Raw genomic sequence first — 22,921 nt, 5'->3', positions numbered from 1 at the left:
GTTTAAATAATTAATAATTCACACTAAAATACTTCGTCTTTGTAAGTAATTAGTTAGTTGGTTTGTAGCTTTCTAAACAGCCTTCAGCTAAAAACTTATGTCAGTTTTATATGTGTCCCACTAGCTATACATATATGCCAGTTACATCTGTACGTCCTACAACCCTTCTCTCTGCCTTGGTAACCAGAATTAAGTTCATCCAAGTTGGTTTGTCCATTAATGGCATTTTTGAGCCCCTCAAGAAGACCAAAGTTTGTTGTTAGGAGGCAAGAAAAAAAATCTTACACATAACAATAGTTTGTGGCCCTCCAAAACTCAATCCTCCTCAACAACATATTATTCTTTAGTGTTTAGTTTCTCTAAATTAGAAAGAATGTAAATTAAATCTAATTATTTTTTCCTAGGTGAGTGGGAGACAATAAAAAAAGTTGAGAAACACTACTCTAGATGCTTAGAATTCTAGATGAGCATATAGGGAAGAAAATGGCATAAGAAGGGCAGGGTAAAACCTGTAGTCACTAAATGAAATAACCCTAATAACAATCTAATAATTGTATCCATATGTGTATTAAAACAGGAGCGGGACTAGAAAAATCTCAAAGGTAGGTTATAACACAGCATTAGAAACCCTGACCTCGAAGTCAGAAGTCCTGTGCTGAGTCAGTTCCTAACACCTCATTACTGGTTGCGCTAACTTGGAGAAATGCTACTTACTATTTGAATTCTTTTTCCTTTTATGTAAAAAGAATGAAAATGCCAGATTTGCAAGGCTTTTGCAATAGTTAAATGAGATAGTAAAGTACTTCGCTGTTCAGCTGAAAGGCAACACCATGCAGCAGAATTATTTGAATGCTGGAAAGCGCTGCATGGACAGAGAGTTGTGTTAATAAGCCTATAGCTGACACTACTGTGAATAATTGTTTCAAAGTGGTGTTAGGCTGGAGTGTGAAGGGGCTTCTCATTAGGAGCAGCACGTATTATGTAAAAAAACACAACAAAACAGAACCAGACTGACTTAATGAGACTGATCGATCCTATTTTAAGGGGATAGTGGGAGATATTCCAACCACAGAGAAGTGATAAGGAAAAAACCTCCTTCTTTTTTTCATCACCTAAACCAGTGGTTCTTGAATCACCTGGGGCACTTTCAAAAACGGCTGGAAATGTGTGGACCTGGAATATTGTGAGAACTCCATAAATATTTACTGAATAAGTGAACACTGCTAAGGTTGCAGTGAGCTAAGCACCCTCATACATTACTGATAGGAGAGTAAATTAGCCTGATCTTTAGAGAAAGCAATGTGTTAATAGGTATCAAATTTTTCTTTGTTTAGTTCGGTTTTGTTTTTGTTTTAAGTTGATACCCTTAGTTGAATGATTCTATGTCTAAGAACCCATCCCAAGGAAATTATCAAAGAGAACAAAAATGTAAACATAAGGATGACTTTATGTTTGTATATTATACCATTGAGGATAGCTAGACTTACTTTGAACCTGAATAAAACACTGATGCTCTGTAGACACAATGTTATGGGTGGGAATATTTACAGATAAACAAAAGGAACAATAAACCAAAACAAGTTGCTGCAAAAAATTAGGTGTCATCTTACACAAAATCAGCCACCCTGCAGCTCATTAATATTTCAAAAAGTTGAGAACCTGCCAATCAGTTCAGGTCTGGTAGGGTCAAGCCTTAGCCTTCCACCATCCTGGTGATCTCCACTAATCTCAAAATAAAATAGAAGACAATTAGCAACCGAAGCATCTTAAAGGAACAAGTAATGTTGCCAGCTAAGGCAGCACAGGGAAAAAGAGAATAAAATTCACCTCACGGGCTTTCTTTTTAAACCTCCAATCTTCTTGAGTCAGGACTGCTCAGGATTTGCAACTCATCGCCAGCTGAAGATTCTCCACCACAAATGAGCATTTTCTAGAGATCAATTGTTTACTTATCCAGAAAAACCCCACTGAAAACCTGCACAAATCACTTTAAGTTCTACCTTCCTGTGGGCTACAAAATACAAATATTGTCCCAGGAGTGCAACAAGAAGGATTCACTTTTAAAAGAAAAAAAAAAAATGAAGTTCTACGCAAGAGACTAAATGGTGAGCTCTCAGGTTTTTAGTAACAATGGTCCAAAATATGAGAATGATAACCAAGAGAGCAGAAGAGTTTTTTTTATTAAATACATTCCTCAAGTACTATTAGGCATCTGCTTACCAAATGAGTCAGACATCATAGCTAATCAGCCAGATAACCCTGGTATGGGGGAATCTGTAGACGACATACAAGCAACCAAATATAAAAGGATAAATAGCATATATGTAGTGTCTGATACTCCTCAAAGCACTTTTCACACATGATTTATCATTCAATCCTCACATTGACTCCATAAGGTAAGCAGAAAAGGAAAGATTTGACCAGCACACAGATCTAGGTTAGCTGACTGGCCCACGCTTAGAGCCAATTGATTATTGAAGACATCAAGTTTCAAATCTAGGTCTTCCAGTTCTCACCATATCACATTAGGATAGCAGACGTAAATTCTACATATGTGATATGAGTAAATGAACAGACAAGATAGAATGGTAGAACCAAGACCCAGAAGCCATACTGCTCACCTCAAGTCCCAGTGCTATCACCTATAGGTAGTGCAATTTGGGGCAAATTATTAAAACCGTCTGTGTATCAGCTTCCTCACCTTCCGAGTGGGGATAATAACAGCATTTAGCCATAGGGTGATTATGAGGATCATGTATAAAGTGCTGAGCCCAGTGACGGGTATATAGCAAAAGGTTCAATAAATGTTAGCTACCATAATTATGAGGATCACTGATTAAGAGTCAGGAACAACTCTCTGCTTAATCAAGATACGATGCAAATATACTGAGCCCTGCCTGTCAGGTGTGTTTTAGGTGCTGTATTAGTTTCCTATTGCTACTATAACAAATTACCACAAACCGAGTGGCTTAAAATGACAGAGTTATGGAGGTCAGAAGTCTGAAATGGGTCTTACTGGGCAAAAATCAAGTGTCAGCAGAGCTGTGTTCCTTCTGGAGGCTCTAAAGAAGAATCCATTTCCTTGTCTTTTCTAGCTTCTAGTGGCCACCTGCATTCCTTGGCTCATGGTCCCTTCCTCTATCCGCAAAAGAGCATCATTTCAACCTCTGCTTCTGTTGATTATCTCTTCTCTCCCCCTTTCCCTCATCTTATCGTGTTCTCTACCCTGACCCTTCTGCCTCTCCCTAAAAGGACCCTGTGATTGCATTGGGCTCCCCAGGATAATCAGGATAATCACTCATCTCAGGATCCTCAATTAACCACAACTACAAAATCTCTTTTGTCATATAAAGTAACATTCACAGGTTCTAGGGATTAGGGCATGGACCTCTTTGGGGGGATCAATATTCAGTCTACCACAGGTGCCAAGGACACAAGAACATATCCGATACAAATGCTGAGTTTAAAGAGTTCACACACTATTGAATAAAATACATATAAAAGAAAAAGAAAACAAAGTCTAGTGGACATTAGTCTACAGACTCAGGACTATTAGAGAAGTATAAATGAAGTGCTCTGAGGTAGCAGGATGGATCCATTTAACTCAACCAAGAAAAGAAAGGCCTTATGAAAGTGACACATGCATAGAATTGGGCAATGATATGTACTTAAACTTGTGGTTGAAGGGTTCCCAGGAAAGCACATGGAAAAAGTTAGGAATATTGAATGGGCTGGTGTGATTAGAGCCTAGGGGACAAAGGAGGAAAAAATGGAAAGATGAAAATGTTGAAGAGGGACATTAAGGTCATATTTGAAGGGCTACAGCAGAGCAGGGTAACTTTACAGAAAGAAGTCATTGAAGACTGTTGAACCTGTCATTCAGATTTATGTTTTACAAAGAAAACTCCTGGGGCAGTGAGGAGAGTGAATTGCAGAAGGCAGAACCCAATTTAAAAACTACTTCAATAGTCTAGAGGGGGAAAAAAAGGAAATAAGAGTAAACAAAGGAAGGAATGCAGGAAACAAAAGCAAAGATGGATTTCAGACTCATTTCCAAAGTGAAATCGAAAGAACCAAGTGACCAAGTGAATACAAAAGGGAGAGAAAAGTAATACTGAAATGACTAGCTCAGGCAACTCGTGGATACTGATGCCATTAAGTGATCCAAAAAACAGAGAAAGGGGGTAGTTCATGGAGGGACATGTTTCTCATGCACTGATGAGAACCTCTAATGGGGCTAACTTTGTTTTGCCAAAAGGGAAAGCATGCAGAAATGATATCAACATGTCTGATAATCTGGAAAGATCTAATTTTGGAGTCAGAATACCTGGACTCTGGTCCTTGTCTGACATTTATTAGCTTTATGACTTTTAGACAAGTAGCTCAATCCCTTAGGGCCTTGGTTTCCCCATCTGTGAAATGAGAGGTTGCAGGTACTAGAAAATTATTAAATTTCCTTCTCAGTCTAACATTATATAGGTGAAATATTTAAATCATTATTTTCTCCCCAGTTTCAACCACTTCTCCCAGCCGCTCCTGACATTAGCTACAGACAGAAAATCCAACGGGTACTGATTTTTTTTTTTTTTTCCAAGAAAAAAGTTGGGGCTAGAGCTTGAAAGGGGAGGACAAGCGCACTAATAACCATTGCACACCTGCCATGTACCAGGTAGTATGCCAGCCATACTCCCCTTCCATTGTTTTCCAACTTGGCCTGGACACCCCTGTGCAGTCCTAGAAATGACCTGCCTCATAAAAATCAAAGGTATGAAGCCACAAATAATAGCTTCCAGTTTGTTCCAACTGCTGTTTTGTGTTCTGTCCCCAAATACTCCTTTCCCATTAGCTTTAAAATGTATTTGTGCCAACAGGGCAATGAATGAATTTTCTTATTGGGTATCGAAAAATTACATGGAGAATCATGAGATCCTAGCAATGGAGGAGGCACATAAATAATTTTTTAAATATTTTATTTAGAGAATAATAAGTTGAGATAGTACTCCAATGAAGTCCCCGATATTAAAAGACAATATAAGCCCCCACTTAAAACTGTTCAGTCACTTCTGCTAGGTTTACTTGTAATTCTCAGTGGATTTAGGAACTTAGCACAATCGTCTTGTGAGTTTTTCAAATTATCAATGTACCCCTTTCTTTCACCCCTCAAGGTTCTTATACTTCCCCAGGTTGAATCACAGGAGTATTCACCTTCCTCTTAAATTTATGAACAAATAACAAAAAGACTAAAAAATATTAATATGCAAAATAAAATCCATATTCCCTAGCTGGGTACACAATACATACACATACATATATACACATACATGTGCATGTGTGTATACAGTACATGTATGTATGCATATATAAGCATATATATACATATACATGTGTGTCTAACTTAAATTTATATGGTTAGGCTTCTATCCTACCTTCTTGTATCCCATTCTAGCTACACACACCCTTCTAGCCTTCACCCTAATCTTATTCAAACACATGGCTTCCTGCAATTGCTCATGCTGCTTTATGCTCTATGTCTTGGATCACCTTCTTCCTCCCTTATTCTTGTCCTCCCAAGGTATATTCATCTTGCTCAGAGGGCCCACATCAGCTATCATCTTCTTGCTAAAGCCTTCCCTGATCAGAACTGACCACTCCCTCCTTTGTGTCCACTGTACCTTCTATTGTGATCTCTATAATTCTTTATATCTTCTCTCATGATTTCTATAATTATTTATTGTATATTTGTTATATGTCTACAGCTCCCTACTAAGTTTCAACTTTCCAGAGGTAGAACAAGCCATAATTGATGCTCGTTAATTGAATGAATGAATATGATAACAGAAGAATAAGAAATATCAAGTGCATTGTTTGGTCTCTCTAAGGCAAAGATATATTCCTTTCTTCAAAATCCATTTATAGATCCAGAAAACAGTTTTTGTTTATCTACTATCAATAACTAAAAGGTAAGAACTTCTAAAGGTAGCGCTGTTTTTGAAATGTGATGTACTCCATGATTTAGGGGGCAAAGAATGAACCAAGCACACAACATCGTCAGCAAAACTTGTTTGATTAAAATGCTTAAAATTCTATTTAGTCTGCCATCATGTCAAAAAGAGTAGAAATTGAACTATCACCACCTTAAATTTCATGCTGCAGTGGGATTATAATTGGTAATACAAAAACAGTGGGGCATTTATTTTTGTTCCATCTAAAATAGCTACGGTCTTACCCTTCAGGGATATATTTATGACCATATGAGTCAAGAAGCCCAGAGAAACAGCTCTCAGAGAATACGATCAGCAGTGATGGCAGAAATAAAGTAAACACGTTAACATGTGCCAGGTGAGATTATTAATAATGTGTTCACCTAGGGAGCCACCCAGAAGCACACTAAAATGAACCCTGGGAAAGAGTGTCTGGTAACTGCGTATCCAAATCCTCCCTCAATCCGAGGAGACAATGCCTTTTCCAGCAAAAAGTGCTTACTCGGTGTCAATTATAATGCCAGCATCAGACTGTGATCGAGGCACTTAAAGTTAAAGCTCATAATGCTCTCTTTAATAGGAGAAAAATCTAATTCAATGGTTAAATGCCAATCAAGGTGGGATAAGTAGGCAGCAGCTGAAAATACAAGATTTAGAAAGCAACTGCAACTCCTTTGGGGATGCATCACTACTGAATGGCTGTCAGAAGCAGAACGTAAGTGAGTTAGCACCATTAACTTGTGGGGAAAAGAATGACTCCTATTGAAGCAAACACACATAGAAACGAGTATATTTTTGAAGTTACATTTTAAATGGGTTTGGAAAACTTTATTATACTAAAAAGTATCTGCAAATGAATTCGGATAATGAAAACAAATTGGGAAATGAAGGACAATCAAAAGTACCTTTTCTCCAACTATTATCCATGCTATACATCCATAAAGAATCTAATATCTCCTAAGGTAGTCATGAAATTTTAGACTCGTGACTGATCCATTCATCCTGAGAAAACATTTAGCCTTTCGAAAAGGGCATTATCTCCTGGGCCAAAGGCAGATTTGAGCTTCATCATTTGACCTTTTCATTTGCCATCTCCCGAGTGGCCACTTCTCCTTGCATTATGCAAAGGAAGATGAGTATCACTGGGGCTCAAGGGAAAAGATCAGAAAAGAGCTGCTCTAAATCACTGACCCGGGAACTCTCCTCCCATCTACACTATGTCTTGTCTCATATTCTTTAGCAAACCATGGAAAGTACTGGCGTGCAAGGCAGAAGTGAAGGGAAAAAAGAAAGTATCTGGAAGAGGCCAAGTAGGCATGGTTGGGAAGAGAGAAGTGATGTATACACGTACGCAGAAGGAGGACGTCTCAAATGAATCAGGCTTCTTCAGCCCACATTGATTCTCCTTTTCTTTATACACAAGAAAGGGGCCACCAATGACAAGTACAATGTGGTCCTACCCCCAGCCACAATTGATTGCTCCAAGTTGATATCTGCCTCATGCTGAGCCAATCAGCTCTCAGTCCCAGGACTGTTGACTCTGGGACCAAAGAGAGCGTAAGGCAGTCCTACATGGTGGCATAAACTATGAAATGTATTGCATCTCAGAAAAATTGAGGTCATCTTTCCCACCTTCTCTGTACATGGTCTGCAGTGAGAAAGAATGAAACAATAAGCTGAAAGAAACCAAGAGATGAGGAGCAAATAGGATCAACCCAAGTCTCCGCTAGTGAGGCCCACCTGTGGTCCTGGTCTTCCGGCAGTTTTACTGCCTGACTCTTCCTTCAATTACTCTATACTTAATCATGCAAGGGAGGGGTGGCACAGACTATCACCATAAAAATTTACTCTGAGTTAAGCACACCAACCCAGAGTGCAAAATCCAATTCTTACAGCGTCCAGAGAAAATAACTTAGGGACATGAAAAAAATTCCTTCTGCTCCATGCATGATAATTCTTTAAAAATAAATTTTTCTAAGCAAATTTGAGTTGGGTTTTTGTGGCTTATAAACAAGAATCTAAATACTTGATAAAGAAAAATTATGCCTGAGTATCATTGACTATTATAGAAGACTTAAAGGGATGACTAGTTAGAGAAGCAAAGGTCTCCATGACATTCCGCCATCTCAGTGCGCACAAATCCTTTCCTTTGCTTATAGTGGAGTTCTTTGGGAACTGATAACTCATATGTTTGGATGTAAGTATGTAAATATATATGCAGATTTATGACTGCCAGGACTTTCCTTAGCACCAGAGGTGGAAGTCAACATCTCGTCTCCCTGATTCAGTGCAATCACAAGATAATGTGAAATTGTTACGGGAGAATAACAAAAACAAATTTTCAGCCCTCAGAATATTTTTGAAAGTTTATAATTTTCTAAAACTAAATACGAGACTTTTAGAAAGCACATAAAATGCTAATGTGATAAACATTATATACAAAAGCATATAAAGTGTTTACATGGTATGATTGATTAGAAGACCAGGTCTCATGCAAGCAACTAGAATTGACACTTAAAGGCAGATTTAATTCTGATCATATCAATGTAAACTATATCTCTAGCAAAAGTGATGTCACCAAAAAAATGTATAATGATATTAACAAGTTGTTATATTTAGAGATAGAACACTGAGATTCATGCTAGTTTTCTTGGTCACATGTAGATAGATTGTGCTACCAGCCTGAAATCTTAAAAACATTCTGAATTAACATTTAATATAACTTTAAAAAGATTAAGCCAATTACCATAAATGATTTTTGTCCCAGAGGAAAAAATATAATTAATTTAGACAACTTTTGATTAAATAAATTCTAGTTCTCTTCACAGCAGCATTTCAACGACTACTTCATAACCCACAAGTACTCTATACTGCCACATGTCCATGGCTCCTCAAGCCTCTCAAATGCCGCAATTCTCAGGGCTCAAGAGCTTCCAAGGCAAAGAAATCTGTACATCCTGAATGAGTGGGCACAGAGGCACAATTTTTGGCTGGCCCTGCCATGATATAAGCCAATACTGTCAAGGACAGCTTCTTCTCCAGATTCTGCAGATCATTAATATTCCTGAACTTTTATTCAAACTTGAAGCAGATTGGCTTTTTTCATACAATTAAAGGTCAATTTCTATCCCAGCCTCCTTACACCACAAAGCGGACAGAAAAGGTGAGCACGGGTAGTTGAAGAACCCACTTTATGGTTTCCCAATAACGTAGATACATCTCTTAAACTGAACAAAGTAGCCAAAAAGAGCTGGCTGTAGCTCCATCTAGTCTCTTGTTCCACCAGGTGCCTCTAGTTTCAATGGCTTTGTCTTTCTTTTTAAAAATGCTATAGGAAAGAAGTTACCTAAATGGCCTGAGCTACCATAGGCGGCCTCCATAGTCACCATCATCACCGCCCACTTCGTAACTGCCTTAAGCACTAGTGTAACCTGTCCACAGAAATGCTGCACAGAGTGTGGAGGACAAAGGGAATGGTGAGGATCAGAAGAAAAGAAGCACAGGGTCTTGTGTGTACCTCTTTCTGACACCAGCCCCTATCCTTAGTTATAGCTTCTCATGCCAGACCTCAGGATAAACCGCTTTTTAAAAATAGCCAAGTACACTGCTAAGTGCAGCTTTTGCCCCCTGCACGGGAGGCAGAACCACCAAGCCTGGCTCCTCATTTAGCAGTAGTCTTTATCACAAGCCCCACGGCTCTCACTATCATCTGACAGGTTCCAAAATGTTTGATTTACAAGCTGGATAGTCAGAGAAAAGAGCCTTAAAGAGGTTTCAAGGTGAAGATTTTTTTTAATGAGCATATTTAGGTTGTTACAAGTCAAGTTCAAAATTCAAGTCACATATAAACAATTTTTATAGGGGGAGGAGTAACCTGATGTTCAAATTCATTTGCCTCCCATTTTGAAGTAATTCATCTTTAAAATTTCTGTGAAAATTCTACAGAGTTGCCCAGAAAATGGCACCAACCATCTGTAAGTAAAAACAAAAGCTCTCGATAGTATATATCACAGGTTCAAAGCATTTTGGCATCGGCAGATTGAACACGTTATTAAAAGAATTTAACTGCAAGAAGAGCTACCATAATTACACAGCAGCTGGTCTAATGTTGACAAAACAACTTTTAAAGGCTTTCAGAAGCCTTAAAGGCTAATCAATTAAAAAGGCATGAATAGTAATGTGCATCCCATCCTTAACATTGCAGGCTGCATCTCTGGCAAGTACAGTGAGGTTTTCATTTTCGAATAATCATTTCTTACATACTACGATGAAGCCAAACATGTGAATAAATTCTAAGTTGTGTCTAGGTGAGACCATTATACTTAAAATAACTCCATAAAACTCAATTATAAACATTGAACTTAATGAGCATTTCCATCCTAGCAAAGTTATTATCAAACTGCCAACGACTCATGCCAGAGTTTGTGCTTTACCAAGAGCAGGCAGAGAAGTGTTTTAGATTACTGTATACATTGGCCAACAATATGGTGGAGGCATAAAGAATGAATGAATAAATGAATGAATGAATGAATGAATGTTGGAATGAGTCTATGTACTGCATCCAAGAAACACTGATTTAATCCCCCTGATACTGGCTCAAGTGCTCCAGAAAACCCAAGATGAGCTGTCAGCTCAAGCTGCACTATCCGATACAATAGACACTAGCTCCATGTGGCTACTTAAATTTAAATAAATAAAACCAAAATCCAGTTTCTCAACTTTATTAGCCACATTTCAAGAACTTAGTAGCCACGTGTGGCTAGTGCCTACTATATTAGCCATGCAGATATAGAATATTTCTGTCTCTACAGAAGAGGCTAGAATGTTCTACTGGACAGTGCTTGAGGCCTCACCATTCTGCTCACTGATTGCTGCTCTCCAGCTAACACCCAGTGGGCTTGACCCATAAACCACTAAGGCTTGCTGGATCTGTACTCTGTACTCCCTTGAAACCCAAAGGAAAAATGCGGATATGGAAATGTCACACCTGGTTATGCCAAACAATTAACACCACACTGTTTTAAAGGTGTTCTTTAAGTAAAATGAACAAATAAATACATAATTTGCTCTTAACTCAGGGAGTTCTGCCAAAGTCCACAGCTTTTGCAACTCCAAGAACAATTTTTACAGAGAAAAAGAACAAAACTAGATTCTCCTCTAGATTCTAGTAAAAAGTAGGGGGAGAGGGAACAAGAGGCAAATTTCTCTAATCATTTATTCAGAAGTTGGCATCCCTTGCATTATTCTATGAAGTTCGTCTTTCCCTTAATATCGCTTTGCATCAAAAAAAAAAGGATACAGGGTTTTGGTTTTGTTTTTTTTCCTTTATAAAATATGACCCCAAAGTTCCAGGGAAAGCATACTTACGTGCTTTAAATTTATCACCAAGCGAGTAAAGTTATTCAACAATCTGCTTCTAGGTAACAGCATATCATTTTTTTTTTTTCAGGTTTACTGAAATTGCCACTTCTCTAAAATCTGAAAACAAGAGAAAGTTGCTAATAAATTTTAAATTTCCCGCATAGTTACTTGGAGAACATAAAATAATGAGAATTAAATTCAAATTCCAAGCTGTATTCTGAAAGATGAGATGACCTCCTGATAGTCTATAAAGTCTGTAAAACATCTGTTTTGATAACATATGTACTTAAAATTCCTCACATCAGTTTCAAGTTACTACAAATATAAGGCAGCACCAGCTGTAAGGATTTGGAGAAAAAGCTGTTAGCAAAGTGTCAGAAAATATTCAAGATTTTAATGGGACCCAAGTCTCACTACCATTTGCATATCATGATCCTAGGAAGTAGACTGAACAGAGACTGGAAATCCTTCCTCTTCCATGTGTGCGAAAATTCTACCGTGATTTTGGTGTGTTTTCCCTTACTATCTTCCTACTAAGAGGCTGTGCTGTGTTTAATTCTGGTACCTTTTAACCAAAATGTCCTCCCCTCATTATTGCTATCACTCCTAACAGTTCCCATCTGCAAGGACCAGTTCAATTCTCACACTTTCCGGGAAAGTTGCTTCATCTCTTCTAGCCTACAAATCCCTATTTCTCTCTGTGCCTATAGCAAATAATAAAGGACCTCACAACTGCAACTTGTCTTCAGTCTGCTCTGCCATGCTGTGGATCTGCTTCTGTTTCCTGGCTGTTACAGAGATAATAAAGCTCCCCAAATTATACCTTTAGTCCAGATTCCCCTGAACTCATATTCATATTCCCAACCACCTACTCCATATCTCCACTTGGAAGCCTAACAGGCATCTCAAATGTTAGGTGTCTGAAGCTGATCAGATCCTCTTCCAAATATGCCCCTACTCAGCATTCCCATCTCAGTGAATGATAACCCTACCCATCCACTTATCAGACCCCAACACTGGGAACCATCTTTGACTCCACTTTCTCGTTCATGCCCCACCTCTTGCCCTGTGGTAAATCCTATCTCCTCCACTCTTTTCCAAATAGACAAGAAATGTCCCTTTGCACCACTTCCACTGCAACCACCTGGATCTAAGCCAACATCACCTGGATTACCACAACAGCCTCTTCCAATTTTGCCCCCTCCTTCCTATTATTTATTCTCACAGTAGTCAGTGATCTTTTTAATCATGTTTTAACAGATCGTTCCTCAGTACAAATTCTTTCAATGGCTCCCCAGCTCACTCAAAAGGAAGAAAGAAAGGAAGTGGGGAGGAGGGGAAGGGGAGGGGAGGGGAGGAAGGAAGGAAGGAAGGAAGGAAGGAAGGAAGGAAGGAAGGAAGGGAGGAAGGGGAAGGAAGGAAGGAAGGAAGGAAGGAAGGAAGGAAGGAAGGAAAGAAGACAATATCTTTGCAATAGCCTCTAAGGCCCAATGTGATGAAAATAGCCTGCCTCCTTATGACTTTGACCTTTTACTACTCTCCCCTGGCTTATTCTACTCCTGCCACTGGTCTCCTTGCTGTTTTGAGAGCCACTGCAGCACCTTTGTATTTCTGCCTAGAAGGCTCTACCTGCAGAAGTCCGTCCCCATGGCACTCTCCCTTACCTGGTCCAGTGCTCATGTGTCACCTTCACAGTGGGGTCTTCTATGACCACCACACTTAAAGTTACCAACTGCCTCCCACCCAGCTCTGACATTCCGTCTCCCTCTTCCCCACTTCAGTTTCTCCATAGCATATATCACCATCTAATATACTGCATATTTCTTTATTTGCTCCCTTAGTTTCTGCCCCCATTCCTGTAGAACATAAGCTCTATGAGGGCAGGGCTTATCGTGAACCTTATTCACTGCTTTATCTCCAGAGGCTTTTGCCTGTTTCATTCACTATTGTGTTTCCACCTTGAAATGAAATTGGCACAAGCTGGCCCTCAAATATTTAAAGAGAGAGACAGAGAGAGAAGCCAATTCCAAGTTCCATAAAGACAGTTGCCATGTCTTACCCTTCCTTTTTATATCCCTGGGTAGGGCTCAGAAAAAAAGTACTTGGTGCCTGATTATTGGCATGTTTGCATTGACAAATGTAAAATATTAGGCCATTCAAATGGCTGGACATATTAAATGTAGATAGTGTTGATATAATATTAAAGGATATAACTATTTTTAAAATGCTTCAAAGCTATTCAAACTTAAGCTCATAATCTCTATTCAAGTATGAACAATTCTCAAAATCTCCAATCAGAGACAGTTTCTTAAGTGCTGCCAAAAAAATGACACAAATATATACTCAAAAGAAATGGGAAAGGAAACTTCAGTACTGTCATGTATTGAGTAAATGACAGCAAATAAAATCAATGTCAATGCCAAGTCACAAAATAAGTCATTTGGGTTCTTGTGCCAATAGGGTGATTATTAAAATGGGCAAGTGTTTTTAATAAATCAACTCCACTTTGCCAAGTGATAATGTTGGTGATGACCGAGACAACTCGTTAGGGAATTACGGAAATCAGGGGACTGCAACAGAGAAGGAAGGAGCCTTCTCCTCCCCTGTCTGAAAGGACAAGGCTGTGTACACTGTCGTCTCCCAAATAACTAGTCTTCAGCAAGGAAGACCTACTAGTTGATAAGTCTGAGAAGTAGCTGAGAAGTCTCAGTCTTCCTACACACCCAGAGCATTGCCTATAAAACATCAACAATGAAGTAAAAGACCAAATGCAAACTAGACTCTTTTTTCACAGGAAAAGGTTATGCAGAAAACTTTATGGAAATCCTTCATCCATAAATTACTGAGCAGTCCAAAGAAGGAAGGCTGTAATACGCCAAAACAAACCCTACCTAGTGGTTTCGCAGCACGTAGTCTCATGGTTCCCATAGTTCATTCCCACAGACAGCATCTCATTTCTCCATGAAAAGACTCAGGCCGCTTCCATAGTTCCCTGAGCTGCTGCAGTACAAAACCAACTATAGCTACATCTGCCCTGTTTTGTGAAATCTATATAAAAATTTCTAAGTAGAATTCTTTTGTTTGGGTATCTTTATAAAAACAGTAAAAGAAACATTAAATGCTAATTAACATCATGTTTGTAACATAAAAAATTTACTTTTAATCCTTAAAAATAGTGCTGTATGCCAGGTAATGGCTACATTGTTGGCATGGCAGTGGTAACAATTATAGGAAGCACCACTCCTTAACTAATCTGTTCATTTATTCAGCAAACACTGATTGACTAGGGAGAGTCCTTGCTTATCAAATATCTACTCTGTGACAGGGCTTATAGTGAGCAATGAATTAATGAATGCACTCTTCATATGTTTAGGGGAATAGAAAAGGTGGCCTCTAAAAATGAGAGAGTTGAATTCAAAAACTAGAACACATCATGGTTTGGAACAATTGCCAAGACAATTCAATGAGGTGAGGAACCACCAGATCTCTGATCAAGCCAAAATTATATTATGTCATTTATCAGAAAAAAAATAGTTATCACTTACTTGTTCACCAAAGTTCAAAATTCAATTTAGAGTTTAAAAATATAATTAAATATATACAACTAATTCCAATTTCTTTAACAAGACAAAAAAAAAAACTAAATAGGAATATTGATGTCTCATCAGAGATAAGCTTGAATTCAAATAACAGAACTTTTGATAAAGATTCTTAAAAATTTTAAATAAGGGTGGAGGATAGACAACCAAACCTTAGAAATGGAGCAACACGTAAATTTAATTGTAAAGGGAAATTAGTATCTGATGTTGGCTTTTGAATCCTAATGTTACCTAATAGATTATTTCTTAAAAACATATGAAGGAAGCCAAATTCATATCCCACTATAAATTGTCTATTGTAGATTACCTATAGGTTACCTATAGAGATTCAGAGTACTCTAATTTTAGAGAATTCACAAGGTGTAATGATTACATATGAAAAACAGCCAGTGTGAATCCTTACTCTTTCTTTCAAACTCAAGAGATTACAGATGACCACCCCATATGACCTCTGGAGGTTGAGCTAGTTCAGTAAAAGATGAAATCCAGACCTAGCCACGCTGTGCCCTGGATCTATCTATACTTGCCTCTCTATACTTGAGGGGATTCTTATATCCCCTCAACTTTCACTTGCCTGCTTGACCAATAATCTGCTGTTAACCATCTTGGATTCATTCACTAGCAAGTATGCGCTCCCCATCAGCAAGGCCTCCACTCCCTCCTCAGAACACTCCAGCTTTTACCACCTCTTGATTAAACAAAGGGTGAACCTGGCTGGAGCCAAATAGAAAATTCAAGATTGGTATTGGTGGGGCGAGGTATAATAAACATCTTCTGTAATCCTAGGAATAAAAGGAAGAATAGAGCACATTTTGTATATATTTAGCATTCATCTTTTCATCTTTATGTTACAGCTCTGTGATTAATTTTACTGCTTTGCTCAGAAATATCTGTCAGAATAAAATCTGGGTGTTTTATAAATTGTTCTTTTCTGAAATTATCCCCTCTTTTAATATAAACGTTTCAATATTTTTGTTAGGGTGTGTGGGTATTTGCGGGATTCATTATTTGTGGTTTGACTGTCTGTGACTTTTGGTAGTCTAAATATAAAAGTAAAGGCAGAAATGCAGAGCTTGCAGGTTTGCACTGCTTCAAGGTGCTCTTCTCTTCAAGTAGATGCAAAAATTTTCTAACAGAGCACATTCTGATCAAAAGGTTTACATACAACATACACAAAAAAATCTCTTTAAGAAGTAAAAAGCTAGCTAGAAAAGATTCAAGAGAGGTGAACTGTCTAATTGGAGAGTCACAGAACTTAAAACCCAAAAGGACCCTCGGATGTCAAGAAGTCCAATATTTGACGTTGCACACTGGACACTTGACCTCAGAATAAGCCTTCAAAATGGGTTCCACCGTCAAACGGGTTTGGGATTCACTGAATAGTACACCTTCTTCCAGATATTTAGATCGATCATTCAGGTACTACAAGTCCTGAAAAGTCTTGCAATTAAAAAATATTATTTAAACCATTGTTGCCCAAATATATTTGACTTTTTTATTTCCTTCCACAGCTCACAGAACAGTGTCTCTTCTTGGAGAACCTGCTATAGAAATGCTGATCTTGTACAATCATTTTATGAATGAGGAAACTGACGTTCAGAGAAGTTAACCAGCTTGGCCAAAATCTGATGATTAATTAGTAGATGATAATTCAGCAAATAACATGATGAGAGTTTAGGTTAAAAGTGGGAAATAAAAACAGCAAAGATCCCACTACGTTTCCAATCCATCCATACCTCACCATGACGCAGTTGCCTCTTCTGTGTCTGTCTCAATCCCCTTGGATTCTTATATCCCCTCAACTTTCACTTGCCTGCTTGACCAATAATCTGCTGTTAACCATCTTGGATTCATTCACTAGCAAGTATGCGCTCCCCATCAGTGAGGCCTCTTAACAGAATCTTTTAGACTCTAGAATTGAGACAAAAGGCTTACCAAGGAAGTGGCTTTAATGGAGGTATGGCAGGCACACAGCTGATAATTTTGGGCAGATAGAGCTTTGTGGTTCTCTTCAAATTTATTTCTGTTTATTTTAGGTGTTCTCCAGACAAGATCAGAATTGGACAGGATCAGAAAGTTTTCTTAAACCAGTTATAAAGTGGTGATCATTTTCTTATTTTAAGTCCTTTAACTGCTTTTCTGCACTCTTTTCCTTTCCGTTTTCCATGTTCAACCTCACTCAGTACACTGCTTCTCCTGGAGAGATCTGAAATCCTCACGTGCTGTCAGACTGCCCAGAAGCCATAGGAAATGAGTTTACCTGCCTCTGTTTATTCTGACAGGTATGTCTTCTGGGCGCTTCAGCACTCCATATTTCTTCAGTTTGAATGGTATAGCTGAAAATTACCTCTGTAGCAAAGGTCTCTCCTATATAGTTCCCAAGCCAAGAAGAAAGTACCATTACAAAGAGTACTTTTCTTTAAAGTACTATTCCATTATGCGCTATGTACTGCCCTTCATTTAGAACGCTGAGCCTCTGAATAACTCTGGTGAGAAAAATACCTTTTGTATCTTGTTGATCTCCATGTGTTTGGCTTGCCTACACCAAAGAATAACAATGTTGGCAACAGTAGAAGATGAACCCTGAGCTGTTTCTCAGAATTGGGTGGAGTTGGTGCTGAGCCAACCACATCTCACCTGGTGCTCCTTAAAACAACATTCGAAGGCAGCTGGCTGTGATTCTAATCCATGACAATGGAACAGGAAGAAGAACACTGGATATTAGAGATTAAACAGATCTAGCCTTGTGTAGTTCTCTGTTTAAAAAGTGCCAGCCCTAACTACATGTGGTAGTCTCTTCTATGAGACAGTTTAGAAAGTTTTTCAATAGCATAGAAGAATTTTGTATATCCTCCCCTATACATACCAAGTTTGATACATTGTCCTCCATTTTATTCTAATAGAATAAAGATCAAATACACGGAACATATGCTATATACCTAGCTAGGTAGCCACTATGTAACCTAGAGAAAATTAATACAGTTAAGGTAGTAAGAAATTACATATGAATAACTAAATCTGAGTGATGGGACGAGGAATGATTTTTTTTCCTGGAACTTTTGTTTGTTTATTTCTTAATAGAAATTGTCTATACACTTTTAAAAGCACAGTCCAGCTTAGTACGAAAGTATAAAGCAGCTAGCTTTGTATTTGCACCTTTGAAGATGGCATTGCTAACTTTCCCAAGTCCTAGGTCATGGTGATTAATGGCTTAGCTAGATGGTACTCCTAGGAAATGAAAGCAGGGAAGTGTCTCTGAGAAGGTCATAGCTCGTGGATATGTTCTTTGTGGATATCCAGAGACTCAAATCAGGTGGCAGTTGTCGTAAAATACAAAACTTATTCCTTCCATCAAAACCCGTCTTTTGTGATTCCCATTCACCCACCATATTCCCTGAACTTTACAGCTTTTTCTCTATGAAAATTATAATTCTATTCAATACATTTATTGAAGGATTACTCTGTGCAAGACAATATGTTCATGCTGGCATTCCAGAGAAATAAGATGCCATATCCATAATGAGCTAGAATATTAAAAAATATGTCAGTATAAAATACAGATATAAATAAAAGAGTAAAATTTATACTAATGAGGGAATCAAGATAAAAGGCTTCTTTGGAAAACTGACATTTCAAACTAGGCCTTGAAGAATAAAAAGATGGTCAATTGAGAAATAATGAATGGAAGGATACTGCTGGCCAAAGACAGTCTGACAAAGAACAAATCAGAATTGCTGCAAACGTTTCTGTGAATTCATTTGGTCGGGTGACTGGAAATACGAATTAAAAGAATTCCATAAAAGAAAATTCTTCTATGAAGTTATACTTAAAAGAAAAACTGTGCACTTCTAATACTATTCCTTTGATCTTGTATGGAAAGACGCTACATAAATAGAGAATCTTACTTTGTATTAAAGTCAGTATTTTTAAGCTGTAATATTTTTAGGACACTTGAAAGTAAGTTTTGTAACTTCAAGATGGAAAATTTCTAAGAAGTCAAACATTCTGCATGGAGAGTCAAGTCAAAGAACAGCATAGCAAGAAAACAAATTCAAGGGAGAGGCGTTAGATCTTTTAAATTATTATTGATCTTGTGTTCTTAGAAGCCAAGAATTCTGTCTACCCAACTTAGTTTTGTCTAAATACCAATATTATGACACACTTTCAGTTGCTCAAAACTATTTTAGTAGATCAGCATTAATGGCGGGAATTTAAAATTTAATTAGTGCAGCCTCTCGATTTTATAGTTCAAGCAAATGAAGCCCAGATGATGGGTGACTAATTTGCTAACGGTCAGCCAGCTAGTTAATGGTAACCAGTTAAACTGGAGGAAACAAAATAACTTGCCCAAGGTCACAGGGCTGGCAACTGATGGGACAAGAATCGCAACACAGGAGATGACAGGCTTTACTCTGCACTGCCTTTCCGCCACTGAAAAATTAACATAATCCCTCACAAACTGGTAGAGTCCCATAGATAAAGAGCCATACAAATAAAAAAGTAGAGAGTAATAAATGCTACTATTATAAGTGCAAGTAAGTGTATACATTACTTAAACTGCTTTAATGGTGTAAAGAAACTAGTATTTCTAGATGTCTTGATGGAAACTTAAATAATGTATATATTTGCTAATTTATTATACTGTTTGGTACTGAAAAAGGAAAAAATAAGAAGAGGATAATGCAATCTTTATTTCTCCTGCTTTTTAGGACATAAAAATATTAAGAAATATATTTTGAAAGTGCTCACCCCAAATTCTACCACTCAGACACATAATAGTATTGTTACTTAATCATTTAGAATGCTTAAAGATATTTGTTTTGATAATTCTAGTAACAATCATAATTTTTTTAAAAAATGGCATAGATAGTAGGATAATCTGGGGTTTATAAATTCTTACAGCTATGGCTTCTAAAAGGTCTATCAAAGATGAAGATTTCATACCCAATACTTTCATTTCACCTAAAAACCCCTTAATGTGGTAATCATTCATGCATACACCAAGATGCTTTTTGAACCTATTTTTAATTTTAGCCTGCATCCCCTCTCGTCAAAAGAGAGGGTAAGGATTAGCAGGTAGGAATGCAGGATAGAAAAAAGGGTATTATTGCATAGTCTTTGGGCTTATTGCTTTCTGTCTAAAATCGCTTGCTTTCAAATATCAACAAATGTGTTCTAGTTCCTTATTTTCATGAAAAATAATCCAAGTTTTCTCTATTTGTCACCGTGTACCTGAGAATTTGACTTATTGTATCTGTCCAGCCCTTCTTTTAGAGCAACCTGATAAGGGTAAAAATGTCAACTAGGTTACTAGTATGGTAAGTAATCACTAGTTATAACTATGACCCCTAATTGGTAAATTGAGAGAAAACTAAAATTACCTGATAAGGACATCATACTTGAGCCATTTCTGAGGGCCATGATTCTGGAAATGGGACACATAACTAATGAGATTTGGGAAGCTTTTGTCTATGGAGCTGTTACAAGAGATATCAGCTCGAGGCTTCTAAGCCAGAATGGTTCACACACCTGCCCAAAATAGATCTCGTCTCTTCACACCTGAGCTGTGCTACATGGACTGCTAGGACTGCTAAGTACTCCTACAAAGGAATGCCTGATGGCAAGCAGTGGTTCCTGTCCTATAGCCTCTGGTTACACTGGTGCCATGAGTGACCAATGGATGTCTTGGAGTCAGATTAGTTGAATATAAGAAGTATGCAGTACCCTTCATAATGTATAGACAAGGTTCCTATCCCATGACCCTTTATTTTTCCGAGCCAGAGTTCTTTCTTTTGTATTGTCATCAGATGATAGCTACCTCCCTGAAGTCCTCATTCACAATCTTGGGCATTGACTTAATCATTCGAGTGCTCTTATCTGGTTCCTTCATGTCTGCCTTATTTGAGGAATGACAGTAAGAGTTGCATGCAATAACATACATACCAGATTTTATGTAATAACAAGATAAAATCATCTGTCCTTCTGCTAAGGTTCTTTCTAACAATACTAAGTATGTTATTGCATATTTTAACCACAGCACCTTATTAAGCTGATATTGGAGAACAATAAGCAGTGACTTCCAGGTTTCTCCTAGGGATCTGGTGTTAATATTCAATTGTTAACATTTAATAATTTGTGGTTCATATTTCTAGCCTGCAAAGATCCTACTTACCCAGAGGCGCCAGAGCTCACAGGATCATATGCACTGGGGTCCAAAGCAGGGTAGGAAAGTACTGCACACAAGCCCAGGCCTGAGAGAAAAGTAAAATCCAGAGCCAAGGAAAGAAACAAAACCCCAGTACAAAAAAAAAAAGAACCACAAAACAAAGTGATATAAGAGATGGAAGCAAGTGGCAGGATCTGAATTAAAACTTGAGAATAAGCCAGAGGATCCTAAATGACCAAGGTAAGTCAGTTTCACGGCCCAGAAGTACAAGGAATGTCAGGATGACTTACAGATCACAATTAAATTAAGACTTGAGTCGTAGGACTTCGGAGGATAAAATGGTCCCTAGGATCCCTTCTTATTTCAAACCTCTGTGTGTCTATGGGAGCTTTCAGCTCTTTCATTCAATTCAAAACATTCAACAGTATGTACTGGGAGACAGCTACATGCCAGGCACCAAGGCAAGCATTGTGGAGTTAAAAAGGAGGTCTTTGACCTCATGGGGCTTACACACTAGAAGTGACTCAACAAGGCTTTCATTCACTTGGTTCTTCCTATCCTGATAGTAATGGCAAAAATGGAACCCCCTTCGATTTCCCAGTTCTCCCTATCTAAGGAAAGCACACTCTTTCCTAATACCAAATACAAAAATATATATATTTATGTACATATGATAATTACACATGCTGCCTTTTATATACAGGCTATTTGGGGGGAAACACAGGCAAAAATCTCCAAACACAGGTTTGCAGAAGACATAGACGTGATAATCAATGAGCTTTTCTTATGATTAGACCATATGAAATTTGAGATTATATTACATCTTATTTTCATACTTTTTCTTATTAGAGCAATATATGTTCATTGTAGAAAATCTGAAAAATATTGTAGTAAAAGAAGACGACAAAAACATTTGTAACTCCATAATACCTAGAGATAGTCATTGTTAATATGTTGATACATTTGCATGTAGAGGAACAGATAAGTAGAGAAGATTTATATAAACTTACTATACTATGCATTTTTTAAAATAGTATCATACTAATTAATATTTAATTTTATATCCTACTCTTCTGAATATTGACTTCATCTTGGTGGGCACACTTTTTTTAAAGAGCTGAGAGAATATTACCCAGTTCTGTTAACTGCTGACGGGAATAGAATTCAAAACCATCTCTTATAAATGTGGTTGCCATTGCTTTTCCCAAGTACACTTATCTTCAATATTCCATTTTGACTTTAATCTTCTATTATTTTTCTTCTCATTTAGGTTGTCTTTTAAGTTATTCCTATGGTTCAACTTTACCATCTTGGTTTTCATTTATGCATAAGAACTGTGCACCATTTGTAAACATTTATAAAATTAAATAAAACTACCCCTAAACTATTTCATGGAAGAGCCTATTTGTCCGCTCAAAGAAGTATCTATTTACCTCCACTCTTTGTTTCTTCTTTCTTGGTCCAACAAAAGGTCACGAATAAAGAAAGAACTGGGATTTAAAACCTGATTAGGTTTTTTGAAAGTTTAAAAATATCCCATTTTCTGCAGCCGTAAACATTTCCTCCTTTAACTCTCATACATTATTCCTCCTTTCTACAAAATAAGCTGTATTTGCTATAATCTGTGTTTGCTTTGAATACTTATCTCTCAATTGTCCACTGAGATGGGATCTGATTCGATGGGATCTGGTTCGATGGCTCCTGCCTGAAACCCTTCTCTTGACAGGAGCCCTCCGAAGATGCCAGCCAATGCCCCAGAGCTGTCACTTACACACCAAGTTTCTTCAACACACTTCATGATGGCTGTCTAGTCT

General features: G+C 37.8%; 1 protein-coding gene across 7 annotated transcripts in view; it reads right to left on the bottom strand.

Annotated features, from left to right (window-relative positions):
* LYPD6 (LY6/PLAUR domain containing 6) overlaps nucleotides 1–22,921 on the bottom strand; it is a 128,011-nt gene that overhangs the window by 99,693 nt on the left and 5,397 nt on the right. Inside the window, exon 2 of one of the 7 annotated variants that reach the window (XM_039855240.1) lies at nucleotides 15,012–21,192. The exons of the other annotated variants lie outside the window; for them this stretch is intronic. Coding sequence (XP_039711174.1) covers nucleotides 21,138–21,192 — 55 coding nt within the window. The 3' untranslated portion in view covers nucleotides 15,012–21,137. Of the gene's footprint in view, nucleotides 1–15,011; nucleotides 21,193–22,921 lie in introns of those variants that run through there. 7 annotated transcript variants of the gene reach the window in all.

The sequence above is a fragment of the Pteropus medius genome, unplaced genomic scaffold, assembly GCF_902729225.1.
Source record: "Pteropus medius unplaced genomic scaffold, Ma_sr-lr_union100, whole genome shotgun sequence".
In the NCBI taxonomy this organism is placed as follows: Eukaryota; Metazoa; Chordata; class Mammalia; order Chiroptera; family Pteropodidae; genus Pteropus; species Pteropus medius.
The sequence above is the reverse complement of the archived record's forward strand: the minus strand, read 5'-3'. Positions and strand labels throughout refer to the sequence as shown.